Raw genomic sequence first — 27012 nt, forward strand, 5'->3', positions numbered from 1 at the left:
CCAGGTTGCTGAAGCATAATTCCTTCTTTGTGAGAAGGAATTCCTGTCTTTTAAGACCAAGAAGGCATGTGTTATCTCCTTGGGAGGGTCTGGGGTGTCCTGGCTGTGGAGAGCAGGCCAGTGCTGCCGCCCCTTGCCGGGAGCAGCGGTTGCAGCCAAGGAGGGAACACTCTGATGGATTAACCCCCAGCCCCAAGGAAGCGTCCCACTAAACCAAGAGGGACATCTCCAACCAGCAAAACCAAGTGATAGGATAAGGGGTAACGGTTTTAAACTAAAAGAGGGTAGATTTAGTAAGGAAGAAATCCTTCCCTGTGCGGGCGGTGAGGCGCTGGCCCAGGGTGCCCAGAGAAGCTGTGGCTGCCCCCTCCCTGGAAGGGTTCAAGGCCAGGTTGGAACTAGATGATCTCTAAGATCCCTTCCAACCCAAACCATTCTGTGATTCTATGAAGTCCATACCCTAAACTCGCTGAGGAGAAAACCGTAGCTTATATCAAATGCCACAATTTTTCCAGACTTTCCCAAGCTTTAAAACTACTCCTAAGAGTAAATCGAGATACAGTTAATAGGTACATTTAATGTCTGTTCCTTAGTGCAGTTACTTGAAATTACAAGATAACTAAGTTTGAAACATATCTCAAGAATTGTTATTTTTGGCCATATATTCCTAGAAGACCAGTGTCTTGATGTTCATCAAATTAAATGAATACAAGTGATACTTACCTCAACAGTTGTGTGCAGCTATTTAAAGTAGAATGCTAAATTCTCCATGGTTTTAAGTCATTGGAAATAACATGTTTTCTCTAACACAAGTGCTGTAGCTCTTGAGAAAATAATTCTCCTCCAAGATGGTTCTGTGTCTGGAGGGCGTAGCCCTCCCAAGAGGTGCTCAGGGGGGATTTCCATTAGATTTCCTACATACCAAGGACTGCAAAGGTTAAGAATTAGAGAATTAAATCGCAATGAAAATGTTCAACTTTTGGAGGAAGGAAGCATATTCACTGGGTTTTCTGTGAGCAGGGCTGTGATGGCAGGGAAGGGATGCTGCACAGGCTTCCGCTTCTTAGTGCTGCAGCCCCAAACAACCGCAAATGGAGGAGTTGTTAACAAGCTGACACCAAGGGTGCAACAATCACACACATAGTGGGGGTGAGGGAAGGCACAGGTTTTCTAGTTAAGCAAGCCCAACCTGCATTTTTCATTTATTTTTCAGCTCATCTGAATAATGGTTATACAAAAGTGGTTTTCTGCCTTCAGCTCTGGCTGCTGTTGGCAGAGCTGGTGCTTCCCCCTTCCTTCCAGAGGTGTCACTTTCTTAGCTTCCACCTCACACTTTTCAGAAGGGACAATTGTTTGCAGTTGGTTACAGGGGAGTGGGCAGGTGAATGCTAATACCAGCTTCGTCTCAAGTCGCTTGCCTTCCCTTCCCTATGTGAAGGCAGATTTTAACAGGAGACTCCTCATTTCTCACAGCAAAGCGAGGACTGAGATAATGCACAAACCAAGTGCTTCAGTCTGACTGCATTCTGTGACACCTCTCCAGCTTCACCAACCTCAGATTGTTTCCTCTTAATGTCACACAGCAATAAAAAACCATTATAACCTCTTAAGACAGAGTCATAGTCAAAAGCCCTGTTGCTACATGGATACACCCTCTGTGTTCTCACCAAGGCATGAGGAAACTGGATTATCTACTCCCACTCCCCAAGACCATTCACCACCACCAAACATCCTCTAAGAGACAGAGCCACCAGAGGACAAGGCGGCAGGTCCTCGCAAGGACTAACTGCAAAGGACTTTGTAAAAATCAAAATGACCAAGGATTAATCACTTATATTGATTTTATTTTAGAAACATCCAAAAATAGGGTGTTGGTTTTTTTTTTTTTAACAAAAGCTCTTGTTCACAATACTAATATGAATCTTCATGTAACAGTGCTCAAGAATGTTTTCTAAAATACACATTCACCCTTGAAAAAGGAGTTTTGAAGCAGTAAAATTCTTATCTGCTGTACCTCGTTTTAGACGCAGCACTGTTACAGATAGATACCTGTTGCTGGTGTTTCTTTCCCTCCAGACAACTAATTGTTTAGGACCCTCAAAGAGAAACTATACAAGCTAGAGGTTACTTACCTAGTTTAAGCTGGTTTTTTGTTTCTAGGAAGATAACAAAGAAAGTGTTCCAGAAACGGTGTTTTGCTGATATTTCACAGTGAAAAAAGAAAGCTAATGGAGCAACCATGAGAAATTCTGCAGCCATTCCTGGAGGTAGTTAGGGCAATGTTGTTAAGATTTTGGTTTCTGTACGTACTTATTTTGAACTTAAAAGATGTCAGGAAACATTGCCTGTACTTTTTGGAGGTTTTGATCTTAAAGCTGTTCACCTTTACAAAACTGAAAGATCCTGACTTTGGACCTAAATCTATGTCTCGCTGTGGAGAGTAGAAAACGTGAGTTCGATACCAAGAGGCTAGGGGGGGTTGGTTTAGTGTGGCACTGAAACATAGCGGGGCTCGCTACACCATTTACGCTGAAGCAGGTTGTGCTTAGCTTGGAGAGTGATAAAAGTGAGATTGCAACCAGGTAATGAGTCTGATGTAAAATTAGGCTGTGCAGATACACCAGAATCCTTCCAAGAAAGGCCCTGCTCAGAACAAAGCTTCCTGTCACTGAACTGCTGTCTCTCATACCGGTCAGTCTGGATTTCCTTCTGAAAAATAATTTCTCTCTACTAAAGATCACTATAAGCACACTGCACTGTCAGTATCTGGACTTTCTTTGAGTGTCTTCTCAAAGTACCTACTAGTTTACAGATCACACAGCAAGCTACACACACAGCTAAGCCTCTACTCACAGGCTTTTCTGAGACATTCAGGAAAACCTCTCATCACATACTGTGTTTGTCTACACGTAGCAGCGCAGACAAGTTTGGCTTGTGATGGAAGGAGGAGACGGGCTTAACAGATCACACAAATGCAAACCAGGCTTGAAGGGATTCAAATCTAAGGTACAAACAAGCAGCCTTTGAGAGGAACACTGTCCTACTTTCAACTAGTATATTAGGGGAAAACTAAATAAATGTGTCTGTGCTTGACCACATGCCTCAAAGCAAAGGCTTTCCTCAGTGCTGAAAATAAAACACCAGTAAGTCCATCAGTATTGGCCTTAGAAGACTCACAAACTCAACAATAAAACTGGAGAAGCCCAACAGAAATTAGAGCATAAGCTCAGATGTCACTCTCAGTACAGGAGTTTTCCTACCTCTCTCCCTTGGGACTGGTCAATGCAAACTTTCAACTGTTCTTTCAGAGGGAGACCTAGTACTGGGTGTCCCCAACGGGGTCACCAGGCTCATCTCCCACTTCCAGACATGGAGGATGTTGTCATAGAAAGAACAAGTTGCTACAATGCTCATTGCTTTCGGGCTGTCTAGTGACCTGGCTGAATCACCGCTCCTGTCCAGGCCCGTTCCGTTGGGTCTCTTAGCTCCTGATTCGGAACTGCTGGCTGACTTGGGATCTTCCCCTTGGTCAGGACCCCCAGCCAAATCTAAACTCCCCTTTAAATCAGGGCCCCTAACCAGCTCAGGATCCCCTGAGACCTTAGGACCTCCCTCTGCTTTGAGTGGTAAGGCAGGGCCTTCACTCTCCTCATCCAATATTACATCAAAAGTAGCTGTAGGAGACTCATAAATTATCTTCAGGTTTTGGACCCGCAAATTCAGTCTCTCATCTCCTTCCCCTGATCTTCCCACAAGCTCCTCTGAAGACTGGCATACAGCAGCTGAGTCCTGTGTAGCAGGCAAGGAATCCCTCGGACAGAGCCTCGACCAGTCAGCCCCGTAGGCCAAGGAATTGTGCAAGACGTAGGATGAGAGGATGATGCATTCCTCCATGTTTTCCGCTTAAAGAAAAAAAAGAAATGAGCAGAAGTCAAGTTGTGAAATGGTTTGTTGCAAACTGCTCAGAAGCTATTCTAGCACTGGCTGTGTCCTTATTGCCTTCTTCACAACAGTTAAGCATTCCAGGAGAAATGAGTTACTGCCTCTCCTGACAATTCTTCAGCCACCTCTTGCTAGCCTTCATCTTCCCTGGTTCAGTAAGTAGATAGAAGAGGGTTTAACGTACATGAGGCTTAAAAGCCTTATTATTCAAAATACCTAAAAAGGGCTCAGGAAAGACAAGACATCACACAGTGATCTCCACTGAGCCATAAATATAACTAGTGAGGTTGCCAGACCAGGTTCTGGTTATTAATATATTGTGGATGTGTTCTTCCCATGAAGAGTCAATTGCTTACTCTGATATTAAATGGACATCATGTTCCTCCATTCCCTATACAGCAGAAATGCTATCCTCATTTTACAAGCTGTGGATCTGCCCAAGGCCTGGAGGAACCCAGGATGGGCAACCATTTTATGCAAGATTGTATTTGTAATATAAATGCAAACAGCTTTTAATCATGTAAATACCTTCTGATTCACATGGAGGGCTTATTCATGTCATTCTAGATTAACCAGACTGCACAGCACTTCCTTTCTGAGGCAACAGCCAATTCCCCAGCAGGTCAGTAACTTCTGCTGACAGCAAAGCACCACCTGGCACTCGGAAGAACCTCTTTGAACCATAAAGATGAATACAAACCAGAATGGTCATGTCACCAGATAATGCCTTCACACCAAAACAAACAGGCTTCCTTCCCGTGAAAAGAATTTACAAGAGATTTACACATGAACAATGACAGTGCCTTTGCGTAACTGATCAGACCAACAGTGAGGATAGGTCTGGGAAAGCTGAAGGAGTTACTTCAAGTTGGAATAAAAGTCTATGGCTATTAACAACATCTGGATCTTTATAGCAAGCTCAGAGCTGGAGTTCCCCCATTAACCTGGAGACAGGAAAGGAGAGCAGCACAGCAGCGCAAGAGCATCTCTGTCCCACTGAACACTCACCCATGCTTCCGCGGCAGTCGAGGATTTTGAATCCGCTCTGCATGCAGGCTGCCAGCAGCACAAAATCACAGGTTGGGTGCCACTTCAACCTCCAAACTCCACCTTCAACGTGGGTGTCTGCCAGCGGCCGCTTCATGTTCCTGGTGTCCCACAACAGCACGTGCTCGTCATAGCTGGAGACGTATCACAAATAAATACACAGACAAGCAGCAAAGCTGATTCAGTGCAACAAGCACAGAAGAAAATTAGGAAAGATCGCATGCTCTTCACCACCCTGAACGTCTGAAGAGACCACACCCTGAGCAGCAGCACCACATTCAAAGTAACAGGAGGCTGGTCACACTGGTGAAGAGCAGCTGGAAGGGATTTACCTGCCAGTAGCCAGAAGATTCTCACGGTGCGGACTGCACTGAATGCTGCACACGCCCATTGAGTGCCTGCAAAAGAGTAACATACAGCAGTGGGAAGAGACAGCAATGTATGATTTGAAAAGGGATTCTTCCTTGAATTTCAAGGATTTTGGGTCCATGTAACTACATCAAGGTGAAATCAAATTTCAGCCCAATGAAAGACACAGGCAGAGTTCCATCTACACAGTCCAACAGCCTTTCCAAGGCAAAACTTCTACTCACACAGTCTCTCAGTCCCAATATAAACTGCTGTTCAGAGCCCGTAAGAATTTCAGCCCAACAACTTAATTCCCATGAGACTTTACTCACAACATTAATATTTCCATAGCAATAGTCCCCAGTGTATTTTAAGGTTACATATAAAATTTCACTGGAGGGTTGTGTATATTGTTTTAATCATATTCTGGAAGATAAGTTATGCCACCAGAAAAAAGATTACTTCAATTGAGTGAACAGTGGAGAATAAAATATTTTCTAAAAAACATTCCATAGTAAGATAACCAAATTTAAACACACACAAAAATTCCCCAAATAAAAGTGTAAGTCAGGATCCTTCTTTTAGAAAGGAGTTACCACCATCTTCATGTGTGGAAGCAAGCTGTTGGTTTATTATATTGAAGGACACGGAGAAGAAAATTTCAAGTTGAAATTGTCCTGATGAAAAAGTCTCATTGATGTCTCAATTTCCCAAGGGAGGCAGAAACAGGACTCCACTGCCACTGAACGTCTCTGAATTCCGTGACTTGGGAAGGGACACAGTAGCACCATACGTTCATACACGATAGCTGTAGGGTCCAGCTGCAGGCCCGGCTTGCTTACCTCTTGCTGGTGAAGACAGGAGTCTCTGGACTGCACCTGGTGTCCCAGCCCTTCAGCAGGCTGTCATCTCCTCCTGCACAAAGACAAAAAACACTGCTACCCTGAACACCATCCCAATGACCAGTGCAGGGCACTGAGGCAGAGTAGTTAACACAGAGTTGATGCTTATCAGTCCTAGAATCTCTTAGCATTTAACAGACATACCAACACAATTTGAGGCTCACAGTACTCATCACCACAGAAGAGACGTGCCCTCACTTTGCCAAGCAAAAAAATTTAGAAGAAGAAAAGACTGGACTCCAGAAGCTCTCTGCTCTCTTGCACACTGCAAGAGATTAACATCTTTTTTGCCAACAGCCAGAAAAAGTACAGTTTAAAAGGCACAGCTTCTCCTAACTAACTCCAACCACTTCCCATAGTCAAGAAGCCTTTTACCCCTAGCAGAGGCACCAACTCTTTCAAGAAGTGTGGTACAAGCAGCGTACCCAATCCTGGAACGTAAAATCCCAAAGAATACATATCCCTGAACAAGGTCCCCCCTCCCCAACACCCCTAAACCCAATTCCCAGTCCTTACAGACCTGAATACACAATATCGGTGTCCCAGTAATTAAAAGCAGCAATCCAGGCCTCAAATTTGTGAGCTTCCCACTGGTTCAGGACATGCACAGAAGGAGCAGATTCATCTATGGAGAAAAGATTCAGCTTCCCCTCTGAATCACTGCTGATTACTCTCAAAGGACAACCACTACAGTGGAATACAGAGAAAACATTAGAAATTATTGAAACCTGTGTCCTAAGAAGCTGTTAGAGTAAAAAATAGCAGCCAAAGTGTAGACAGATAACATAATACTATAAATGTTTGATTCAACTAAACATTGATGGAAACCAGTAGCACAGTGGAAGGAATGCAGACATTTACACAGTTCTTTAGCTTCAGTCCATCCCATCTTAAATTCATCTATACCAATGATTCCCATTCCCTGATCGCACAGGGGGAGCAAACCCTCACACTCATGTGGGGGAAAGAAAACCAGCCTTGGGTCTTTCTTCCTCCTGGATGTATAATTGGACTTCTCACATGCTTGATACTACATCAAGAAACAAATTTAATGTGAAGAGGGATTTTTTTTCCTCCAAGTCAGACTGACAAGGACCTCCGAGAGCCTCTTCCTTCTTCTGGAGTATGAAGAAGTGTCCGTGATAACAGGGAAATAAAACATCTGAAGCGCTGGCTGATCCTGACATTTCCTGCTCTCTTCCTGTGGCATGGTACAGCTGCAGTTTCTGGAGACAATGTTCTTGGAGCACTGGCAAAAGTTTTGCACAAATCTTCTGACGTTACCTGACATGACTACATACCTTCTGTTTGGCTACCTGCAACTGTAGGTACTGATTTGGTGGCTCGGGGCTTCTTTTCACAGTTCTACACTGTATGCTAGTTACTAAACCATACTGAATCTCCAAAACTTCCACAAGAGAGAGAAAGGGTCATCCCCTTCCTACAGAGATGTGAAGGCTGAACATTCAGCTTCTAGAAGAGGTTATTTGTCTCTCAAATGACAACAGTGACAGGCTTTAAAGGGACTTTCCATCACGGCAACAATCATTTATCTTGAAGAGCAGAGTCATGGGGAAGAAGAAAGTAGAACAGGGAATTCTACTTAGTTATTTAACAGCAGGAACAGAAACAGCTTGAAATAGCAAAAGCTACTAAATATTTGCCCTACAGCATTAAGCACAGGACTGCCCAATCCCCTCAGCTTCCAGCTTCACACCAAAGGCACCACTCTGTTTTGCACTTAACTTACAAAAAACATATACCCTACCACTTTCAAGGTACAGCTAATTCATGTTATTTCATGCAGATGCCATTTCTGAAATCAAATGTATGAGCATTTGAGAGAGGAAGGAACCACTTACAAAACAATTCTCTCCCGTTTCTCACTAGCCCATGTTCAAACTTCCTACACGTGCCATTATTAGCAGCTCTTAAGCAGAACTTCACATTAAAATTTCAGCCATTCTAAGAGCAGAGTTGTAGCCAGCAGACCCATCTGCATCCCACTAGCAAAGCAACAGAAGACACATCCCTGGCTCACCTGCCACCACTCACCATAGCACCACCTCACATCTGTTGCTGGTTTAGTCCCTGCTCTTGTTACAGTGGCCACAGTATGTATTCTTGTTCCTTTGCTACCCTTGCTCTGCAAATAGTAACTTCTAGAGAAGATGCAGGGAGACATCTAGAATCAAGAAAGCTTTAAGCCACTTTGCAAAAAGCTACCAAAGATTCATTCATTCAAGTCCCCAACTCATGCCTGCAAACTGCCACACGCAACAATCTCCAATACCAGCCCATCCTCACCATTGCTCTCGTCCTGTGGACCAGTCTAGAGACAAGGCCAGACGCTGCGCACCAAGATCGACCCTGAAGCATGGCTCCAACATGCAGCTGTTCTTCTACTGGAAAGAAAAGGAAAGGGTTAAAACTGGGAAGACAGTAGGTATGTAACACCACTTGTACTGCTTACTCCTACCACAGGTGTATGGGAGACTGACCAGCGTATTAGTGTCCCACACTAAAGAAGAGATGAAATGTCCCACAGCAAATTAAATTGCTTAGTACTAGCTGAAGGGCAAACATACTTATACACAGGATCTCCACCTTTCTGCTTCCCAACTCCCACCAAATCCCCCTGAAACTTTTTTTCCTCTAGGTGACTGAAGTGCAGAAGTGATAACCTGACTGTTAAATTCCCTTACAAACTGGCTTCTGCTTTGTTTGCTCTGTGGAAATGGTTCTCTTGATTACTCCCTTCTCTCACCAACCAGAAGAAACCCCCCTCCAAAATTCTTCCCTGTTAACAACTTTGCACCTTCTACTATGTTTACCACTCAGTCCATACTCTCAAGTGACAGTTTCCAGCGTTTGCTTCTGCTCCTCTCGTGCGTCTCATCTCCCACATTCTGCAAGTGGGTAGAGCCCAGCCAGTCTCTCTAGTGGCATGAATAAATTTGTGGGATTTACAAGAAAAATTATCAGAAGACAAAATAAGTATTTAAAAAGCTAACCATACTGAAGAAGGCATGGAAACTATACAGCTTTCCTACAAGTCTTTGAACACTGCTAATAAATCTAGAGATGTACTAAATCTGGGTTAAACACAGCTTCAACAGCAGCAGGTGTTACAGCCACCTACCTCACTTCCAGTCAGGTGGCAAAACTCCACAGCGCCTGTTGAGTTTGCAATGCCAACCATGGGATGTTCCGCAACAGGAACGTGGCACCTAAAAGATCGAGTTAAACAAGTCCTGAACGTCCATCTTTCTGGCGTATAAGAAGGAGGTTATAGCTTTTATTCGAGGATGTACAAGGAGAAGGTATTTGAGCAAAAAAATTTAATGAAGAAAATCTAAGGCTCCTCAAGATCCCACAAACCTGAGTGGAGGGGATTATATATAGGGGAAAACTGTTATATATTATTATATAAACAAAAGAGGTCCACAATCACTGACCAGCTGCTCATAAGTGAACAGAATAGCATAACATAGAAATGAGCACTCTTTGCTCACTAGAACAAACTAGAGAATATTTTCCTCTGAGAATTCAGGGATGGTTTAGTCAGTAAATGTTACTGTTGCTGCCACACCAACAGCCAAAGAAGATGCCCAGAACAGCAGACCACTCTGCTGTGAGCTCTGGGCCTTGCAGGCCAGCATTACCATTTGATGTCCAGGATGGCGGCGGTGTCAATCCTTTGGATTTCTGTCAGCGGGATGTATGGCTGCTCCTCGTTGTAGTGATACAGGTAGAGCCGCCCGGTCCGGTCACAGGCCCCATTGCTTCCACGGGAGTCAGTCTACATCAAAAATGGGAAAGAGCAGGCTTAGCAGCATTTCTACCTTCCCCAGACCTCTCCCCACCCGAGATCCTGCCCGCGGCAGGAGCAGGGCTGAGGGCTCCTGCTCGGCAAGTCGCTCCCGTGAGGAACTGAAGGTGCCACAGCTCCCTCAGCGCCTGCCACGCTCACCGGCGGGGCCCGCTCAGCCCCACACGCCGCGGCCACCGAGGGGACCGGGGCCGGGGCGTCGCTGAGGCGGCTCGCCAAGGGCGGGAAACACCCGCCCAGCCCGGGCGCGGTGGCCGCGGCGGGGGGGTGGAAGGCAGCGCCGGTGCGGCGGCGGGCGGGCTCACCGCGGCGGGCGGGCGGAGGTGGTAGGTGCCGCAGGCCAGGATGCTGTGCCAGCCCTCCACCGGGCACCACTCCACCGCGTCCGCGCTGAACTCCGTGTCCACCACCTGCAGGGTCCGCGTCCGGCACGGCGCCGCCATCTCAGGGCGGGCTCATGCCGCGGCGGGACGGCCCCCGGGCAGGCCGCGCCGCCGCGCAGCGGAACCGCCGCCCGTCTGCTTCCCGGTCAGGGGCGGCGCGGGGCGGGCCCGGCGCGGCGGGCGCTGCTGCCCGCCCCCGGCCCCGCGGAGCCCGGGGCTGCGCCGCTGCCCGCCGGGGGAAGGAGCCCGGCGGCCCAAGCGGGGCTGCTCGTCGGCGCAGGCAGCTCGGGGACGTGCCGAGCCTCGCCCTTACCCGCCCTCGGGTGGGGGTCTCGCCGTTAACGTCCCTTTCCAAAGGCTTTCTGCACCCACCGCATCCTGCGGAAAGGGGGCTGCAGCTCAAACGCGCGTTAGGCGAAGGACCTCTGCTCAGTTTTAACCCAGCGGCTGCTCATCAGAGAAAAAATCGGCATCAGTCTTCCCTTGGCAATCCTCCCTCTGCCACTCGTAGAGACTTTCCTCAAATCCCTGTCGCTCATCTCTCTTCCAGAGTCGAGATGCAGTCGACATAGCTGTGCCCTGGCAGAAGCTCTTCTGGGCCACGGAGGGATCCCGTTCCCTGCCCTGAGCCTCTCCCCTTTCCAAGACCGAGGGTGAGTAGGGCACGCTCAGGGTGCAGCACACAGCCGATTTCTGCCACTGTGCTGGTCTCTGCTTTCCCGTCCTTTCCTTGAGCCTAGTTTGCTGCTGTTCCCCAGACAGAAATTTCAGCAGGATTGTGTGTCACAACCCAAAGGTCTCATTGCTGAGTGAAAATAGTCAGCTAAGGGCTCGTCTTGTGGTGTTTTCCCATAAGCAAAGATACAATCATTGACACCAAGTTTCATCTACCAGTCTGTCTCATACGATCCTTCTGCAATTCTTCACTCAGCCTTTATTATATTATTACACTGAATAACCTCATCAGTGGATGTTGTCACTTTCCTGATTCATTACCTTTTCCCAATTATTTTTAATATAATGGGCATCCAACTGTTGACTTCCACTAAAAAATCCCTCCCTTTAACTCCTTCTTTCCTGTCTTTTAAACAGTTGCTTGTCCATGTGATGATATTCCCCCTTTTCCCATAGCAGCTTTTTTTCCTTAGATGCCTTGAGTAAAGTCACAATCAACTGCATTTTGGAAACTCAATCAGACCATACCAACCCAGTCCCCTTTATCCCCTGCTTGTTGATGCCATTAAAACAATTCCAATATGGTTCTGAAGTACAACTTCCCTGTACAAAAACTGTTGAATCCTCCCCAATATTTAGGCATTGATGCAGCATCACAGCATCTGTGAATTTGCTAAGTGCAAGTGCTTTGTTCACCTGGCTGTGGTTGCCACTTGTGCCCTAAAACTCCTTTCAGAAGCTGCTGTCCCGTTTGCTGTGGGTAGGGAGGGAGGTTACCGGCCCAGCTGGTAGCTCAGCTCATTCCTCTTTCAGCTCCCTCAGAGTCTGTAGGTGGCACCGTCTGGTCCTGGCAACTTGTTGCTGCTCATTTCATCTGAACTTTAATCTCTCTTAAAAGCACTTCAGTTTTAAACAGATTCCCTGTTGAGCTCTCCATATGGAAGTATTCCTGTGTGAACTCCCCCAGCTCTTTCACAGCAAATACATATTGCAAACAATTCACTTTTTCTGCTGAGACTTCATCTTCAGGTCAGAACTTCCCTTTACTGTGTATCACACCTACTGACTCTGGCAGTCTCCGTGCTCCTGCTTTTTCAAAATAATTTGTGCAAGTTTTATGACTTGAATACTCTTCATGTTCCGTTTTCCTTTGCATTATTTTGGGGTTTGGTTTCTTTTGTTCATCTTCTCCCCCCAACCCACTTCACCTGCCAAATCTTATTCTTTCCATCTACATTTGGATACAAGGTCAGTTTATAAAGGATTTCTTCTTAACTCTACAAACATGCTACACACAGCTGTTTGACCACAAGTCTCCTTTTGTCCTCTCAGTTGTTTTGATGGGTGGTAAACATTTGCTTCTGGCCCCAATGTGGTGTCTTACACTGTCTCCATGCTACCTGCAAGCATTTGAGTCTTTTAAGCTGTCCCTTTTACCTTCACCAGTTTTATTTAAATCACCACCACAGGGGAAAACTTGTAAGTATAATCCCATGGGCATATTAAAGGCTCAAGTACCAAAAGGTAAACATTGAGCCCTGAAATACATTATATTTCAGATTTTGTGTTCCTTAAACCAGCCATGATTTTGATCAGCTTGACTGTGACTTTTGAATGTTTGAGACTGGTAATACCACCCTACTTTGATATGAAAGAGAGCACCTGGGGTGAAAGTATCAACATTTCATGGTGCGTTTACACGTGTGTGCACCCCTGTTACAGACTGCATCAGTAACACTGCAGGTTCCTGACATGAGCTGGATTTACCGCTTTGCAACTGTCAGAAATCTTTCTCTACTCTGCCAAAAGGAAGCCCATGGGCTCCTCCTGGAACTGGCTTACACCAGACAAATGTTCACCCACTCCTGGTGACTCAAGAGCAACCAGTATGACCCACCAGCAGGAACTTTCACACCGACACCCCCCATCAGCAGCACAAGATGCCACGTGCGTTCACAAGGACACGGTAGCAAAGCCAAGCCAGCAGGACTGCACTGACCTGAACAGCCAAATTCTGCCTCCCAAAACACAAACCAGCAGATCCTCAAGAGCTTGGCAGGCATCACTGCGCAGATAGATGGCTGCACAACAGGCTGCAGAGGTGCAGAATACCCTAACCCACTGCTCGTTCTCTTTCTCTTGCTCCATACTCTTCATAGCCCAGGAAGCATGACCACATCTCTCCCCAAAAGTCCTCTGGAGCTCCTATTCCAAACAGATGTTCCTATCTAGGAAACCTGACTCATTAAACCTTGTTTTGGTCCATAGGTGAATCAGGGGTGTGTACTCCATGCTTCAGAGAGACAAGGAATAAAAGATACAGCTGTAGGGTTTTTTCCCCTGCAGGAAACATCTTAAAGGGAGTGGATCTTCATCAGGATAAATCATTGAAGTCAGCTCACTTACCAGTACTGCACAGGCCTGCCCCAAGATAAATGACTATGTACTCTAACCCTGTGCTTTTTTAATACTTGCCCATATGAGGATATCCGCCTCAGCCTGGTTTCTTGAAGAGAGGAAAGGAGGTCCTTTATGAGAAGTTCTTCCTCTGAAAAACCATATAGGCTGCATGAGGCAGAGCTGCCATGTTCAAGTGTAACTGGTTCCTTTCCAACACACCTTACAAAAAGCTAAGAACTCTGTAAATTGCAGAGATCTTCTGCCAGAACTGCTGATCACACAGCTTCCCACACCAATCGGGAAAAGCTGTTCTGCAGGCAGTGACATGCTTCCTGCAGTCCCCAGGACCCTTCTAAAGTCATAATCCCTGTAGCCACTTCCCTCCTCTGGCACAAGGACAGTCTGGAATCAAAGGTCACACACAGAAGTCAGAACCTGTGTTATCTCACCCAGCCCTTCCAGGATGTCCAGGCAACTCCTTACTTTTCATTTGGTCGATGGTCTAACAGAGCAGGGGGCAACTTTACTCCCCACCCGCTTCACCCCTTCCTTCCATCTCCATCCCCTTCCCTCCCACGTTCATCGGGATCAGGTACCACCCTAGTTTTGCAGACTCTTTAGCTCGAGTCTCAGCCTTCCTCCATCCCTTTCATCTGCTGCTCCAGAAGAATCTACCTGTTGCCGTTTCCCCATCAGGACTTCATCTGCAGTCTTTGTCCTCATTTCCCACTGCAGCAACATTATAAACATCAGAACTAACCATCTTCCCTGCTCAGTGCTGCAGAAGTGTTTGAACGCTCTAGGACTGCACTTCAGTTTGCTAAACGTGATAACTGGTACTGCAGTGGAAAACTGGCACATCAAATAGCAGCCTTTTAAAAAGGCAAGAAGAAAGAGTCAATACTTCTGCCCTTTTCAACAGATTACCTCCAATTAAAAAAAAATATTCCTTGTGTCCCATTTTATGTTCATCAAAAACTGTACAGTTCATTTAAAGCAAATAATTGAGTGTTTCCTTAGGAAAAAAAAAAAAAAAAATCACCCATTACAGGAAAGTCTGATTAGTTCCTGCCTGACTACTTCATACTTAAGGACATTTTAGACTGCCTAAACAGAAAAGTTACAGTATAACCACGATTTAAGAATTGTAGCTTGACAATGTGCCTACCAAGTGAACTTCCAGCAGGAAGCTTCAGTAGTTCTTTGTTATTTCCTAAGATGCGTAAAGCCAAAGTATGAAAACCCACCCAAATGCTAATAATTAAGAACTTCCTGTGCAGATATTAGAAACATAATATAATTTTGGAAGTCCACAGCAGTTCAATTTTCTAGCAAACTGAATACAAGCAAGACCAACATTGCAACATGAAGTGGCAAAGTGAATCCTGACTGAAAAATTAAAGTTCTTAACGGCTTTTACAAAAAAATTTTAAACACCTATTTCACTAAGTACTCCGAGAAAGGCTCTGCATTAAAAAGTCAGCAGCTCACATTCTTCTACTGTGAAACAAGACTAACACCTGGCACTAAATTATCCACTTGGTTCTTCAGGAAACTTCAGTCGGCATTCCTTTCTAAGGCAAAAATGAAAAAAAAAAAAAACAAACCCAAAACTTTCAGATTATGCACGACAAAGTGAAAAGAAAAACAGGCATGTACTCAGTAAGTCAAATCCTCCTCCTATATTATTTTTACTCATTACTACATAAAAAAAATTAAAAAGTGATCCTTGAATTGATGGCATCTCTTTAAAAAAATGAATAAATAACTCAAATTACCAAATATTAGATCATTTAAACATTTCTGCACATCACTATAGTATTTGCTATGCTTACGGGGAAGCCACAAGGGCAACCACATCCACACACAGCTGACTACCTGAGCTTCCCTACAACTACTTTATATACAAAGGTTTCATAACAAGAAAGCCAATTCAGCTTTCTAAAAATATTGGTTGCTTAACGCACAATCTCCAGCAGCCCTTCTCTGAAGGCAGCGACACGCTACAGCTTGCCTGCATGCACAGATCCCAGATGGTCCCCTACACTCCGCTCCAGTTTCTGGTGCACTGGTTCCTACTGAGTAGGTATTTTCAACGTCCAAGTGTGACTGTGCTCTGAAAGCAGCTGGAAGGGAACGGGAGAAAGCTAGAGAGCAGACAATGATTCATTCCAACCTTTAGTTTGTTTGCCCCTCCCTGCCCCCTCCCCACCCCCCCCTTTTTTTTTTTTCCTTTTTTAAATAAAACTTCCATGCAGAGTTCTCCAGAGTATCTGCTGATGTCGGAGCCTGCCTTCTGGCCTTGGCACTGCCACAGATACTACTAGCCACATGGGAGGAAAAGCTTTTGCTACATGACTTTTTTTTTTTTTTTAAGCTTTTAGGCCAACAATGTGTTCTCATCTGAACATTACAGTTAATGAGTCCTATCAAGAATTTCTAACAAAAACTGTACATGAGTTTACAAACGTATTAACATATAAATAATGAGAAGCTTCCTGCCTGGAGCCTCCACAGTAGTCTTTTTGCTTGAGAATATAATACTGGAAGGGTAGACCCAATCCCTTTCCACAGCACCAGTCAGAGCTGGCTTTGTCCAGTCAGCCATTCTGCTCAAGCATCACAGGGTTTGTCTTCTTCAGTGCCTCTGGCTTCAATAAGCAGTCTGTCATTACTGTGCAAAAGCAAGAGTCCAATGCCTTTGAGAAGGAATCCTGCTGCTGAGAGGCCTGTGCCACCCGGTCATCGTTCTGGTCCGAGCTCTTGCTGGAAGGTCCGTTTCTTCTCCCGACAGTGTTTCTTGTGAGCAGGCCAATCTTTTTGCTGGCATTGTGACCCACAGTACCTCGCTACCTGGCATCGGCCACAAATGTTGAATTCACGTAACTGGGAAGAACACAAGACGGCGTTAGTGAGCCTGCTCAGGGCCAAGGAGCACCCCTACATCATTTCCCAAGTAGGTTTACAATCAGGCCTTTCACACCTATCACAAATATGAACATCCCACCATGAGTGCCAGAGTATCAAAAGGTTTTAAAGCAGCTGCATTTATTTGATTTTACAGTTGCTGTTGCAGAATGGGCTTAACAGACAAAATATTTTGAGTGTTTCACATTTATTCTCACAATGCTACTGCTTCATCAACTAGAAACATCTTAAATTCAGAAATGATCAGGAGGGCTGCACAAGCTCAGCCATTACCAAACTTGCAGTTATACAGAAAGCTTTCATATGCAGACCCAAATAAAAGGTGAATCTTACTCTTTTTTTCAAATAGAGGGTATTTAAGACTGTTCTTCCAAGTGTTCCCTTCCACAAAGAAAAAAGTGAAACATAATGATTTTATCCTACTCAGCATTTGTTATCACAAGAAAAGCCCTTCCTAGATAAGGACATCTGTCTGACAAAGAGGCACAGCCCTTGGACATCTCATTCTCTGACTATATATGTTGCTTCATTTCATCTACCTGCAGCGAAGTACTAGAATCAGCTTTCCTCCCAGTTCTCCCCTGAAAAAAAGGCCTCTCGGATTCACTCTCTTTTCATGAAAGGTTAAGCATGTTATTTTTTGATTCCACTACTACCCAAAACCTCTTACAATGCTTTCTCCTGTCTCATACAGCTGCTTGCTCATTCCAGCTCTGGGTCCCTAGAGAAATGCCTCCACCTGTCTTTTTGTACACTCTGCACAAATGACGCTCCTCCCAGTAATCCACTAGGTCATTTACTGTTCCAATTCAGAAGTATATTATCTCAAACAGAAAATTATTGTAGGGTCTGAAGACTCGTGCCAAAGAAAACCCGAGTTAAAAAGAATTATCACTTTTAGCAACTGAATGGCACATGTAAAGCTTTACATGTTAAGGAACAAATCCTGGGGGACACACGGTAGCCGCAGTCATTACATGCTTACTTCCAATTCTTTTGAACATACCTGTTTTTCAATCATTGTGCATGGGGGGTAGTGACATTCATAGTATGTGCATGAGTTCTCTTCCTCCTCCACAACATCCCCGTTAGCGTTGTAATATCGTGTTACATTCAGTACAGGAAACTGCTCTTCTATAGGATCTGTAGGAAGCTGTTGGATTGCCAGCCAATACAGACTTTGTTCCCTGTAAAAAACACACAAATTTGGTCCATAAATTCATAATAAGCATACAGGGAAATCAATTCCAAATTAAGTAGGGTTAACATTGTATCTAGCCTGTTAAGCCTCAGATTACACATACTACTCATATATTGGACATTTGTAGGGTTATATTACCCTAAATGCAAAAAAAGTTAAAAAGTGTCTATCAGGAAACATTTACACCAAGCAAAATTCGTTCTGTGTAAATGGCCTGAAGTCGAGCATCATTGCAGCATCACAGCCATTCACTACAGCTTCTCAAAATCAGTTTAATAAGCTCTGAACATCCCCATTTTATAGGTGCTGCAAGTGTTTCAAGTGTCTAGCGCGAAGTTAGGTCAATGTATCTCCCACCAAAAATGAATGTGCCTGCATTACACCACAGATTAACCAAATCCATCCGGACATCAAGTCTGATGTGCTTTGAGTGACATTAATGCAACACAGCACATAGGAAGTTCCTACAGCCTACTATTGAAAGGTGATCCCAGGAACTCACTTTGGTTTCAACCTAAATACATCCCTACAAGTGTAAGCATTTTGCAGCTGCTGGATTCTACAGGTTGTGTTCAAATTTCAGTGCCTGAGGACGAGAGCCACAAGCCAGTAACATCTGCAGACTTAATTCAGCATGCCCAGATGCCATCACCATCACTCAAGTGGAAGGGAATGCAGGCTTCTTGTTTCACTGTGGTGACAACATCTGGCACAGCAGGACCTCTACATAATAACGCCATGGGGTTAGATGGTCCCTTCACAGCCAGCATGAAGAGCGTGCATTAACTCTGTTCCTCAGGTAAGGAAGCTAAGAGGTGTAAGTGATGTATAAGTAACCCAAGGTCAAGTAAAAAAAAGCTCTGCCAAGATGAGAATGACTAAAGGAAGGACACAACAATTTAAGATAATTTAAATCTTTGTGGATGGCAAACCCCTGCCAAATATTGACATACCTTTGTTTACTAGAGATTTCTTCAGCTTTGGGTTTCCACCCCCAAGGAACTAGGCGCAGATTGTCTAGGCGGTTGTCCACTGTCACTGAATTCAGATGTACCACCTGAAATCCAGGAGCAATCCCTCCCCGGTGTCTCTCCCTGGAGGAGACAAAAGAAGCTTCAAAGTCACTGATGATCAAGACTCCATAGCTAAAAAGCAAAGAATCACATTAATTCCAGAAGATATATTGTATTCTAGTCTGCTGTCTGGAGTCACTGAAACAGCTGCAGTAAAACTGGGCTTGCCAACAGAATACAGTGGCTACTTCAGACATATCAACTCCTAGAAGACAGAGACTTGTTCCATGAGGTTATTTCCATTATAAATGAGTTGAATCAAAAGACAAATGCAGTATATTATAATTGTAAGCATATTTCAAAGAAAGTTCCAGAGACTGCTACTCCAGTTACTGCAAAAGCATCTATGTAATTATTGTGTTCCACAGAACAGACATGAAAGGTGCCAATGCTGTTTTATTATTTTAATAGGAAATTCTATCAGACACAGTTATGCAAGTTTGGCATTGGTATGAAGTCACAGAGTTTGTTATTTATGAAATAACCCTTAACAACCAAGATGACAGAGGCTTCACCAAGTATGCAAACGCTTTTTTTAGACTCTAATTGTGTGTAACACATAGAAAGTCTGCAGTGACTACACAGTTGACCAAGAGACATCTGAAACTTGCTCAGAACCAAAGCAGGACTATTGGCAAGGAGGATGGCTGCACACTAGGCCCTACTGCGATTCTTCCCCATTGACTATTTTCATTTCCTACTCCACCTTTTTCTCATCTCTCCTTTATATCATGAAGTATCAAGTTCACTGTCAAGCACCCTTATGCCTGGACAAGTTTCCGTATCACTCCTTGCAGGAATCCCATCCCACCTGAAATGTAAGGCTTGGACAGAAGTTATGTCTCGGTATGTTTGCTCTCCCATGATTAATTTCACAGCACAGAGAGGACATACTGGCAGCAATCAAGAACAACGTAAAACTAAGAGCACTGTCTGCGGGTTATCAAGCATTTCCTTGTAAGTGACTGTTCCAACAGCTACTTGCAACTTTACACAAGTCTAGTTTGGATGTTGCTTCCTGCTCAGCACTTACTGAACATTTCAGTTCAAATGACTCATCCAATTTTGAAGAGATATGATTTGCCCAAGTTAAAAAAAAATCACACTTTTTTTCCCTTTACAAAGCTCTAGCATTATCCAGCAGAACAGGGAAATTCAATCTGACTGATAATAAAAAATTTGAGCATGAAAAATGAGCGTGAAACCTCCTGCTAGCGAGTCTTTTGGGCCTCCTCAGAACGGGGAGCAGCTCTCCCCTTTGAAGGTAAAAGGAATAAAACCTTTATTTTGGGAGAAGGGGGAAAAAAAAAAAAAAAAAAAAAAGACACACACAAAAGCAAATAAACTATGGAAATGAGTCTGCTGAAAGGCCCTAGAAGAAAAGCTACTCTTCAGCTGCTGAAGCTACCAGAGGGTCTGGCAAAGAAAATCAGGAACCCTGAGGACTGCAAGTGGGAACCCAGTAGACACATGGACCCAAACGGATGAAGGTGAACATCAGTCAGATATGGAGACAGGGAAGGAGTTAAGGTTCTTAGACTGAGACCAGGACAAAGTGCCAACAAGAGAGATGGGATAGATACAAACAAGGAATCTGGGAGGAGACAGGAGTTCCGAGCAAGAGCAAACTGTGCAGGGGGAGAAAGGAAGGAGGGGAGTCTAAGACCAAGTTAAGAAACATTTTTGAAATGGATTAGATAATGAGAGTTTAAGAAAGGTTGGAGTTGGGGAAAGAGAATTAGGAGATTGTTCATGACACCAGGAGGTCACAGGAAAGAAGCACATACCTACCACTGCTCCTACAAAGTCTAGATCGGCCCGCAGAACCCCCCATAAGTAAATATTGATAAAACTTACTAGCAGAGTAAGCCCATTTTTCTCACTTTGTAAAAACGCACATTCATCTATATTGATGTCAGTTTTTCTCATACTTCAAGTGACAAAGGTCTTCAAGGAAGTGTGGAAATTTGGCCTTGCTGATGACTGATGAAAGTACCAACACAAAACCTCTTGATTGAGATGTCAGAATTAGTACTGGCAAATTTGGGACAGTGCCTTTTCTCCATACTCAATCAAGCAACCTTTGAATACACAAGCACGCACTATTCCTCTCCCTAGACCTATGGTTTGAAAGTATGCAGCATGAACCATCTCCAGAAGTTAATCTGAAACGTGAAGTGAAGGACAGGATCATGGAAGAACCTTCCTTCTCCCTTGCAGAAAAAGGGAACAAAGAAATAGCCTCGCTAATGTGGCCAACTCTCCTGCAGAGCTGTGGCTTCTACCTCCCCCACCACACCAGAGCTCCTACAAGGTGTCAGGCAAAACACTTACACCAAAATTTTTCAGAGAATTAATTGGATACTGTTCTCTTTGTATTTCAACAGCTAACTTGAGAAGCAAGGCCTGTAATAAGAGTGCCAAGCACAGGCAGCAGCAATTCAAATCAACAGGAGCCATAACTGAGTAGGTTATAGGCAGTATGATGGTAAGTGATCCTGGGGAAAAAAAAAATCAGGTCTTAGATATCTTTTTGAACACACAGTGATACTTATGACTAATCTCTTGATGCTGCTATTCCCCAGTGAACATCGCTACACCCAGCCAAAATACAGCAAGCTGCGATTTCTATACAGGGAACAGGGCAAGAAGATGAGAGATTTATTCTGCAGGTCCCTGGCCAGAGACATTCAAATCGTGCTTTGGAGGAGCTAACAGTCCACCCTGAAATCACAGCAAGCACAAGAGAGGCTCCATGAAGTTCTTCCTGAAAGAATATTTGCAGCAAACACAGGCATGTTCCCATCTTGATTCTCATTTAGTACAGCAGTTCACTCTCTGCAGAGGTCAGCTGGAGGGCTTTGGGGAAAGAACAGGAGAAGGTCCCTGTCATTGCTGCAGCTTTGGAAGTTACCAGCTTCCTATTCCAAAAGCCATACTATGCGAACAATGATACCTGCTTACCAAAATTAAAAAACAAAAAATTTAAAACTGCTTTACTTGCAATAGCATCCAACACAGGTCTACTCACTTAATGTTAAACCAGAAGCACACAATCAGGTTAGCTTTTTCAGAGTAAGCTGATTTTTTAGGGTACGTTTGGGGAAGAACAATGAAATTACATTCCTGTACCTACACTAATTCAAGTTCTTTACTCTTTCCAGTGCCAGACTTACTTCTTGAGTAATTTGGAAGAAATGACTGATATTGCCCATCTCTCCTGTCTTTCAAAGGCTCCAAAACCTTCAGCATTACTCCTTCTCACAAAGAGAAGGTTCTGTCACTAAAATACATTTCTGTTTTGTTTTCAAAGCAGTCCCCAGTACAGGTAAGTAAAACTGAACAATGTGCCTATTCTGTTTAGGAGGAGCAGTAACTACATAGCACCCGTAGCCAAGACTATGTAAAGACATTAGAAGACTCAGTCACAAAGGTATACTAACGTGCCTTGTGTCAGCTTGTAATTAAAGATCACAGCAAAACATACACCCTCAAAGGGATCAAGCTGAATTTACAGAAACAGCTGAAATATTTTCTATTTTCTAGTGGAAGAATTTGACTTTGCAACTTCAGAACTCCAGTTCCACTTGCCTATTTACACCCCACCTTTGTGACTTTCAGAAATCTCTATCACACACACAATCTCAGATTTTTTTCATGCCAGAGTGACACAATTTGAATTACCTAAATAAATGTTAGAATTATTTCCTAATTTGAGTAAAACAAACCAGAAGAGGCAACGACTGGGCTCCGTAATAAGCAAACAGCTGGACTATCATCATCTACACCACCTTCAACAGTCAGCTAGACTAATTTTCAGGTGCTGTTCAGTGCTACTTACAGATGACAGTTATTACTGTATGAGGTTCAGTTAGCAGTAGCTGACAGTGATTTATCCCACATACTGCCATAATAATTTTCAAAGTTGTATGTACAACAAGATTAAACATTAACAGATGAAGGTTAAAATCCATATTTAGTGAGCAGATTGTAAATAATAGTAATAGTCTCTGCTATTCTTCCTGCCTTCCTCCTCTTGTATAGACACTAGTTTGGGGAATAAAAGTAATCTGGAACAATAAAGAAAGCACAGCTCTGTCTTGGGGACTGTGACTTCCAAGTACATTTTATGGAACTGAATAGAAAACATGTTTAATTTCTCAAAAAACAGCTTTTGAAGGAAACAACAGTTCTCTTTAGCGTACTCTATATTTTCTACAAACCCATGAACATATCTAGAAAGAGCAATGTATTAGCTCACTGGATGAACTAATCTCTCACAAGCAAGTAAGTTGGCCTCTGAATCTAAACTGGCAGCTACAAAGGTTATCAAGCAATGATTCGCAGAATCTAAGGAAAATAAGACACAGCAGCTGATATGAAGCATCATCAGCATCACTTCAGGCAGCTTTCCAGACGGCCAAACAAAAAACCCCACAGTTTTAAGTTATCAGAGATTCCATCTCTCTCCAGTGCTCTGCCAGTTCTCACTGGTGCCAACAAGATGTACCTGATTATCATGGGAGGAAAAAAAAAAACAAAAACAAACCTCAAAAGGTTAGTATTCACCTATTAAATGGAGCCAGTCCCTGGCTCCTCCCTGCCCAGCTGAAGTTTTAGTAGCATTTCTCAGATTTAAACAGTGTCTACTAGAATAATACTCACCTATCACTGCTTTCCCTGGGAATAACATTTTTACAGCGACTCAGCTATTTGAAGGCTTAGTGCAAAATCAAACCATAGTAAGATCTATGGGAACCCCCAGTGCTGGGTATCCAACTGAGTGTAGCTGCAAGCCTCCTGACAAGACTTAAAATACTACACACACAGAAATAAACAACATACAAGTTGATGGTAGCAAACTCCACTTTAGTGAACCCTTAACATATTCAGCTCTCCTTACAATACCTACCAAAGCAGCTCATGCAGGAGTCGGCCGGATCCCCTTCCACGATTTTTGTCAAACGCGTAAGCAAATATTTTAGCACCATTTCCATCAGCATCTACCTCCATCCGAGCCTAAATAAAAGGGAAAGGCTGTGAGAACATTCAACACTGAGCAGCAGAGCACATGCTCCACTGGGATGCGGGAAGGACCCAATACTTAACACTTGTCTCCTAGAGGTCACTTGACCTTAACGGAATTTGAGTTGTTTCAAACCTCCGAGGGGAACCAACCAGCTCTGCTATTGTCGTTTGTGAAGATGGGAATGGAAAGAAAGGAGGCTGTGCACAGCAGGAGTCCTGCTCGGACAAAGAACAGCAACAATCCAGTTGTGAGCCTGCAGGGCCAGGATCCATTCTCCACTCTGGAGCAGATTTTCTGTACAGCCATCAGCAAGGCACCGAGGCTTTGTTTTCAGTGTTGCTTTACACCAATTTAATTAGGGCTTGCTAGTGAAAGGAGCGGTCCTGCTCTCTTTTCTCCACTCCACAACTCTGTGCTGGCACTAATGCTCATGACCTGCACTAAGGACTGGGTGAGTTTAGGATAGGTGCAGTGTACCACCACTCTCGGCAATGGCACGCGCTTACAGCGAGCTACCTCCGAGGAGAAACGGGCAAACACAGTGTTTTCTGGTAGCAGCACTGCCATAGCACTTGAACTCCTAAGAGCAGCTCTGAAATACCCACTGCACTGCAGGCACTGAGCAAAAGACGGTCCCTCTTCCAAAAAAAGCATTAGTTTCAGAAGATTTCTGTAATCAAGAATTCTTTCCCTTCCAAAGCTTTGGTAGAAACCACTTACCCTCTTTCAGTGGATGTTAAGAGAAAACACTTTTTCTGGTCCTATAGTAAGTTACAATAAAAGAAGTTTTTCCCATCCAAAACTATGTGCCGAGTGAAAATTTTTAAAGTTTGCCAAACCGAATAAAACAAGACAAATTATCAGTTCTCAAAAAGCACACAGATAGAAAGCCAGAAACAAAAAACTATATAATAAATGAATTTGTTCTAAACTAATGCTCGTTTAAAACGAAAATCCAGAACTTTTCCTGCTGGAAAGCATTCACATCGGTATTTTGATAATTTCAAACTTCCCCCCCAAAATCAGGACAGTTACGGGGCTGAAAGCTTCCATAAGCAGTTTTATTTAAGCATGTCACACTGAAAGAAGGAAAGAAAACAAACAAACCAACCAACCTTCAGCAAGAGATGGCAGTTACCTGCACCCCCGGAGCGCTGCGAGCTGCCCCCCCGCAGGCACCTGCGGCCCAAGGGGCGACGGCAAAGGGGCCCCGGCGGCGGGAGGAAGGGGGGGCTGGCGGCCGGGTCGGGGGGAGCCCCGGGAGGGGCTCGGGGTCAGGACAGCGGCACCCGGAGCGGCGCGGAGCGGGCCGGGTAGCAGCGGGGGGGCGGGGGGGAGCGGGGCGGGAGGAGGAGCGGGGGGCGCGGCCCCTCACCTCGAAGGAGTAGCTCTCCACCAGCGGGATGTCCTGCTCGTCGATCAGCGTGTACTTGGTCTGAAACACAGCGCGGGCCCCGCCGTCAGCGCGACCGCCCGGCGCGGCCCGGCCCTCCTTTCCCTTCCCCTCCCCTCCCGGCGGCACCGGCCGGCCCGCCCGCGCCTCCCGCCCCTCCGGCGGCAGCACGGCCCCGGCACCACCGCTCCCGTCCGAGCCCCGGGCCCCGCCGCCCGGCGCGGCCGAGCCCGGCCCGCAGCAACCCGGCCGCGCCCCCCCCCCCCTCCTTCGCTCGGCGCCCTCAGGCCGCGGCGCGCTCACCTTGCCGGCCACCCGGCCGAGCCGCACGATCCCCAGCTTGAAGTCGGTCATGGCGGGGCCGGGCCGGGCCGGGGTCGCCGCCGCCCGCGCTCGCCCCTCAGAGCCCGCCGGCGGGAGCCGCCGCTGCCACGCGCCGCCGCCTCGCGCACACCCGGGGGAGGGGGGCGGGGAGGAAGGGGGCGGGGCGCCGCACCACCTCCCACCCGTCGCCTCCCGGCCAATGGCTCCCCGCGCCGCCGCCGCGTCACTCCTACTACGCCATCGGCTCGCCCAATCGGCGTGCGGCGCGGCGCGGGGTCACGTGGAGGAGGGGACGAACAGGGAGGTGGGGAGGGTGGCCGCGCGCGGGCGCGGGCTCGGGAGCGGGCGGCGGGCGGGAGAGGGAGGTGCAGGCGGTGACGTCACGTTCGCGGGAAGCTTTGTGCCGCCAACACTGGAGAGCGCGAGCGGTGGGGGCAGGGCTTAAAGGGGCCGCGCCGCCGGGGGACGCGTCCCGAGCGGCTCCCGGGGCCGGGCATCCCGCGGGCCGCCGCCCCCCCCGGGGCCCGGCGGCACCTGGCGGTCCCCGCGGGAAGCGGCTCGGCGGGCAGCCCTGACCGGGACGGTGTAACCGCGGAGCGCGGCAAACCGGCGAGCGCCAACCCCGCCAGCTGCGGGGACGTTTGCCTCGTGGGGAGGTTGCTTCGCCCACGGCCCCCGCGTGAGCGGGGCGAGCGTCGTGCTCCTTATTTCCGTGACCTACTTGTGACCGGCGTCTAAACGACGGTAAAAAAATTGCCGGCACCAAAAAGTGAATCCTTATTTCCCAAAAGGGAGGGAAAGGCGTTTGCAGAGCTCCCCCTCCCCAGGGCGCTGCCGCCGGCGCTGAGCGCCCGGAGCTGCCGGGGGCTCCCCGGGGATGTGTCGGCTGCTTCGGCCAACGCTTGAGAGATGTAACGGAGGGAATTCAAAACGCAAATAACGAGTAAAGCCGGCAAGGAGGGCTGATAGAGAAGCTTCCTATCTGCAAAGGTACAAATCTCTAAGGCAAAATAGCGTAAATGTGTCCTCAAGAACATGAACAACGAGCAAGGTGGGTTTAACCCAGTGCTAGAAGCATTAAACAAGACAAACGTTAAATCTAAAGCTGAATCTTGGAAAACTTTTCTGAATCTTTCCTCCCTGCGATGGAGCAGTCCCACAGAAGAGAGGTTAAGGCTATAATGGTGGACCAGGGAAGTTAAACACATGAAGCTGTTTGGAGCACATGAAGCATCATTGATTCATTGACTCCCAAGATCTAGGGAGTACCTAATTCTGCAAGCACTGCACCCGCCATTTGGGCACAAACCTGACCTCTTTTGTCACAGCAGCAAACCAGATAGGTGAACCTTCACAACAGGATAAGCAAAAATAATTGTGTTCAAGGCATTTAACAATCCAGTCGTTGAACTTGAAACAAAATACCTATGTGATAAAAAGAATGTTTTGCTTTTTAAAAGAAAAAAAATCGTCGCAAAGTTAATTGGAAAGGAAAGGAACTTGCAATGAATTAAGAATGTGCACATTGATTTATC

The 27012-nt window shown here is 45.8% G+C and overlaps 2 protein-coding genes across 4 annotated transcripts; both read right to left on the reverse strand.

Annotated features, from left to right (window-relative positions):
• Positions 1–1814: 1814 nt before the first annotated feature.
• Positions 1815–10599, reverse strand: DPH7 (diphthamide biosynthesis 7). 2 transcript variants are annotated; one of them, XR_006164771.1, is made up of 10 exons: positions 10377–10599; positions 9905–10041; positions 9382–9469; positions 8547–8641; positions 6760–6926; positions 6180–6252; positions 5322–5387; positions 4951–5123; positions 4471–4615; positions 3795–3902 (listed from the first exon to the last, which is right to left on the reverse strand). XR_006164771.1 is itself a non-coding variant. In XM_042786700.1 (9 exons), the coding sequence occupies exons 1-9, from the start codon at positions 10512–10514 to the stop codon at positions 3280–3282; spliced, it is 1560 nt and encodes a 519-aa protein (XP_042642634.1). In that variant the 5' UTR covers positions 10515–10599; the 3' UTR covers positions 1815–3279. The 2 variants fall into 2 exon arrangements, 1 of the variants encoding a protein (XP_042642634.1); XM_042786700.1 differs by lacking the exon at positions 4471–4615 and having other exon boundaries at positions 1815–3902.
• Positions 10600–14804: 4205 nt separating this feature from the next.
• ZMYND19 (zinc finger MYND-type containing 19) lies at positions 14805–25607 on the reverse strand. Of its 2 annotated transcripts, XR_006164772.1 has the most exons (7): positions 25457–25607; positions 25136–25195; positions 23644–23750; positions 18612–18752; positions 17464–17644; positions 15889–16415; positions 14805–15761 (listed from the first exon to the last, which is right to left on the reverse strand). XR_006164772.1 is itself a non-coding variant. In XM_042786702.1 (6 exons), exons 1-6 carry the CDS (start codon positions 25505–25507, stop codon positions 16272–16274), a joined length of 684 nt encoding a protein of 227 aa, XP_042642636.1. In that variant the 5' UTR covers positions 25508–25607; the 3' UTR covers positions 15875–16271. The 2 variants fall into 2 exon arrangements, 1 of the variants encoding a protein (XP_042642636.1); XM_042786702.1 differs by lacking the exon at positions 14805–15761 and having other exon boundaries at positions 15875–16415.
• Positions 25608–27012: the final 1405 nt, after the last annotated feature.

Source organism: Tyto alba, unplaced genomic scaffold, assembly GCF_018691265.1.
Source record: "Tyto alba isolate M040663 unplaced genomic scaffold, T.alba_DEE_v4.0 Super-Scaffold_11, whole genome shotgun sequence".
Taxonomy (NCBI): Eukaryota; Metazoa; Chordata; class Aves; order Strigiformes; family Tytonidae; genus Tyto; species Tyto alba.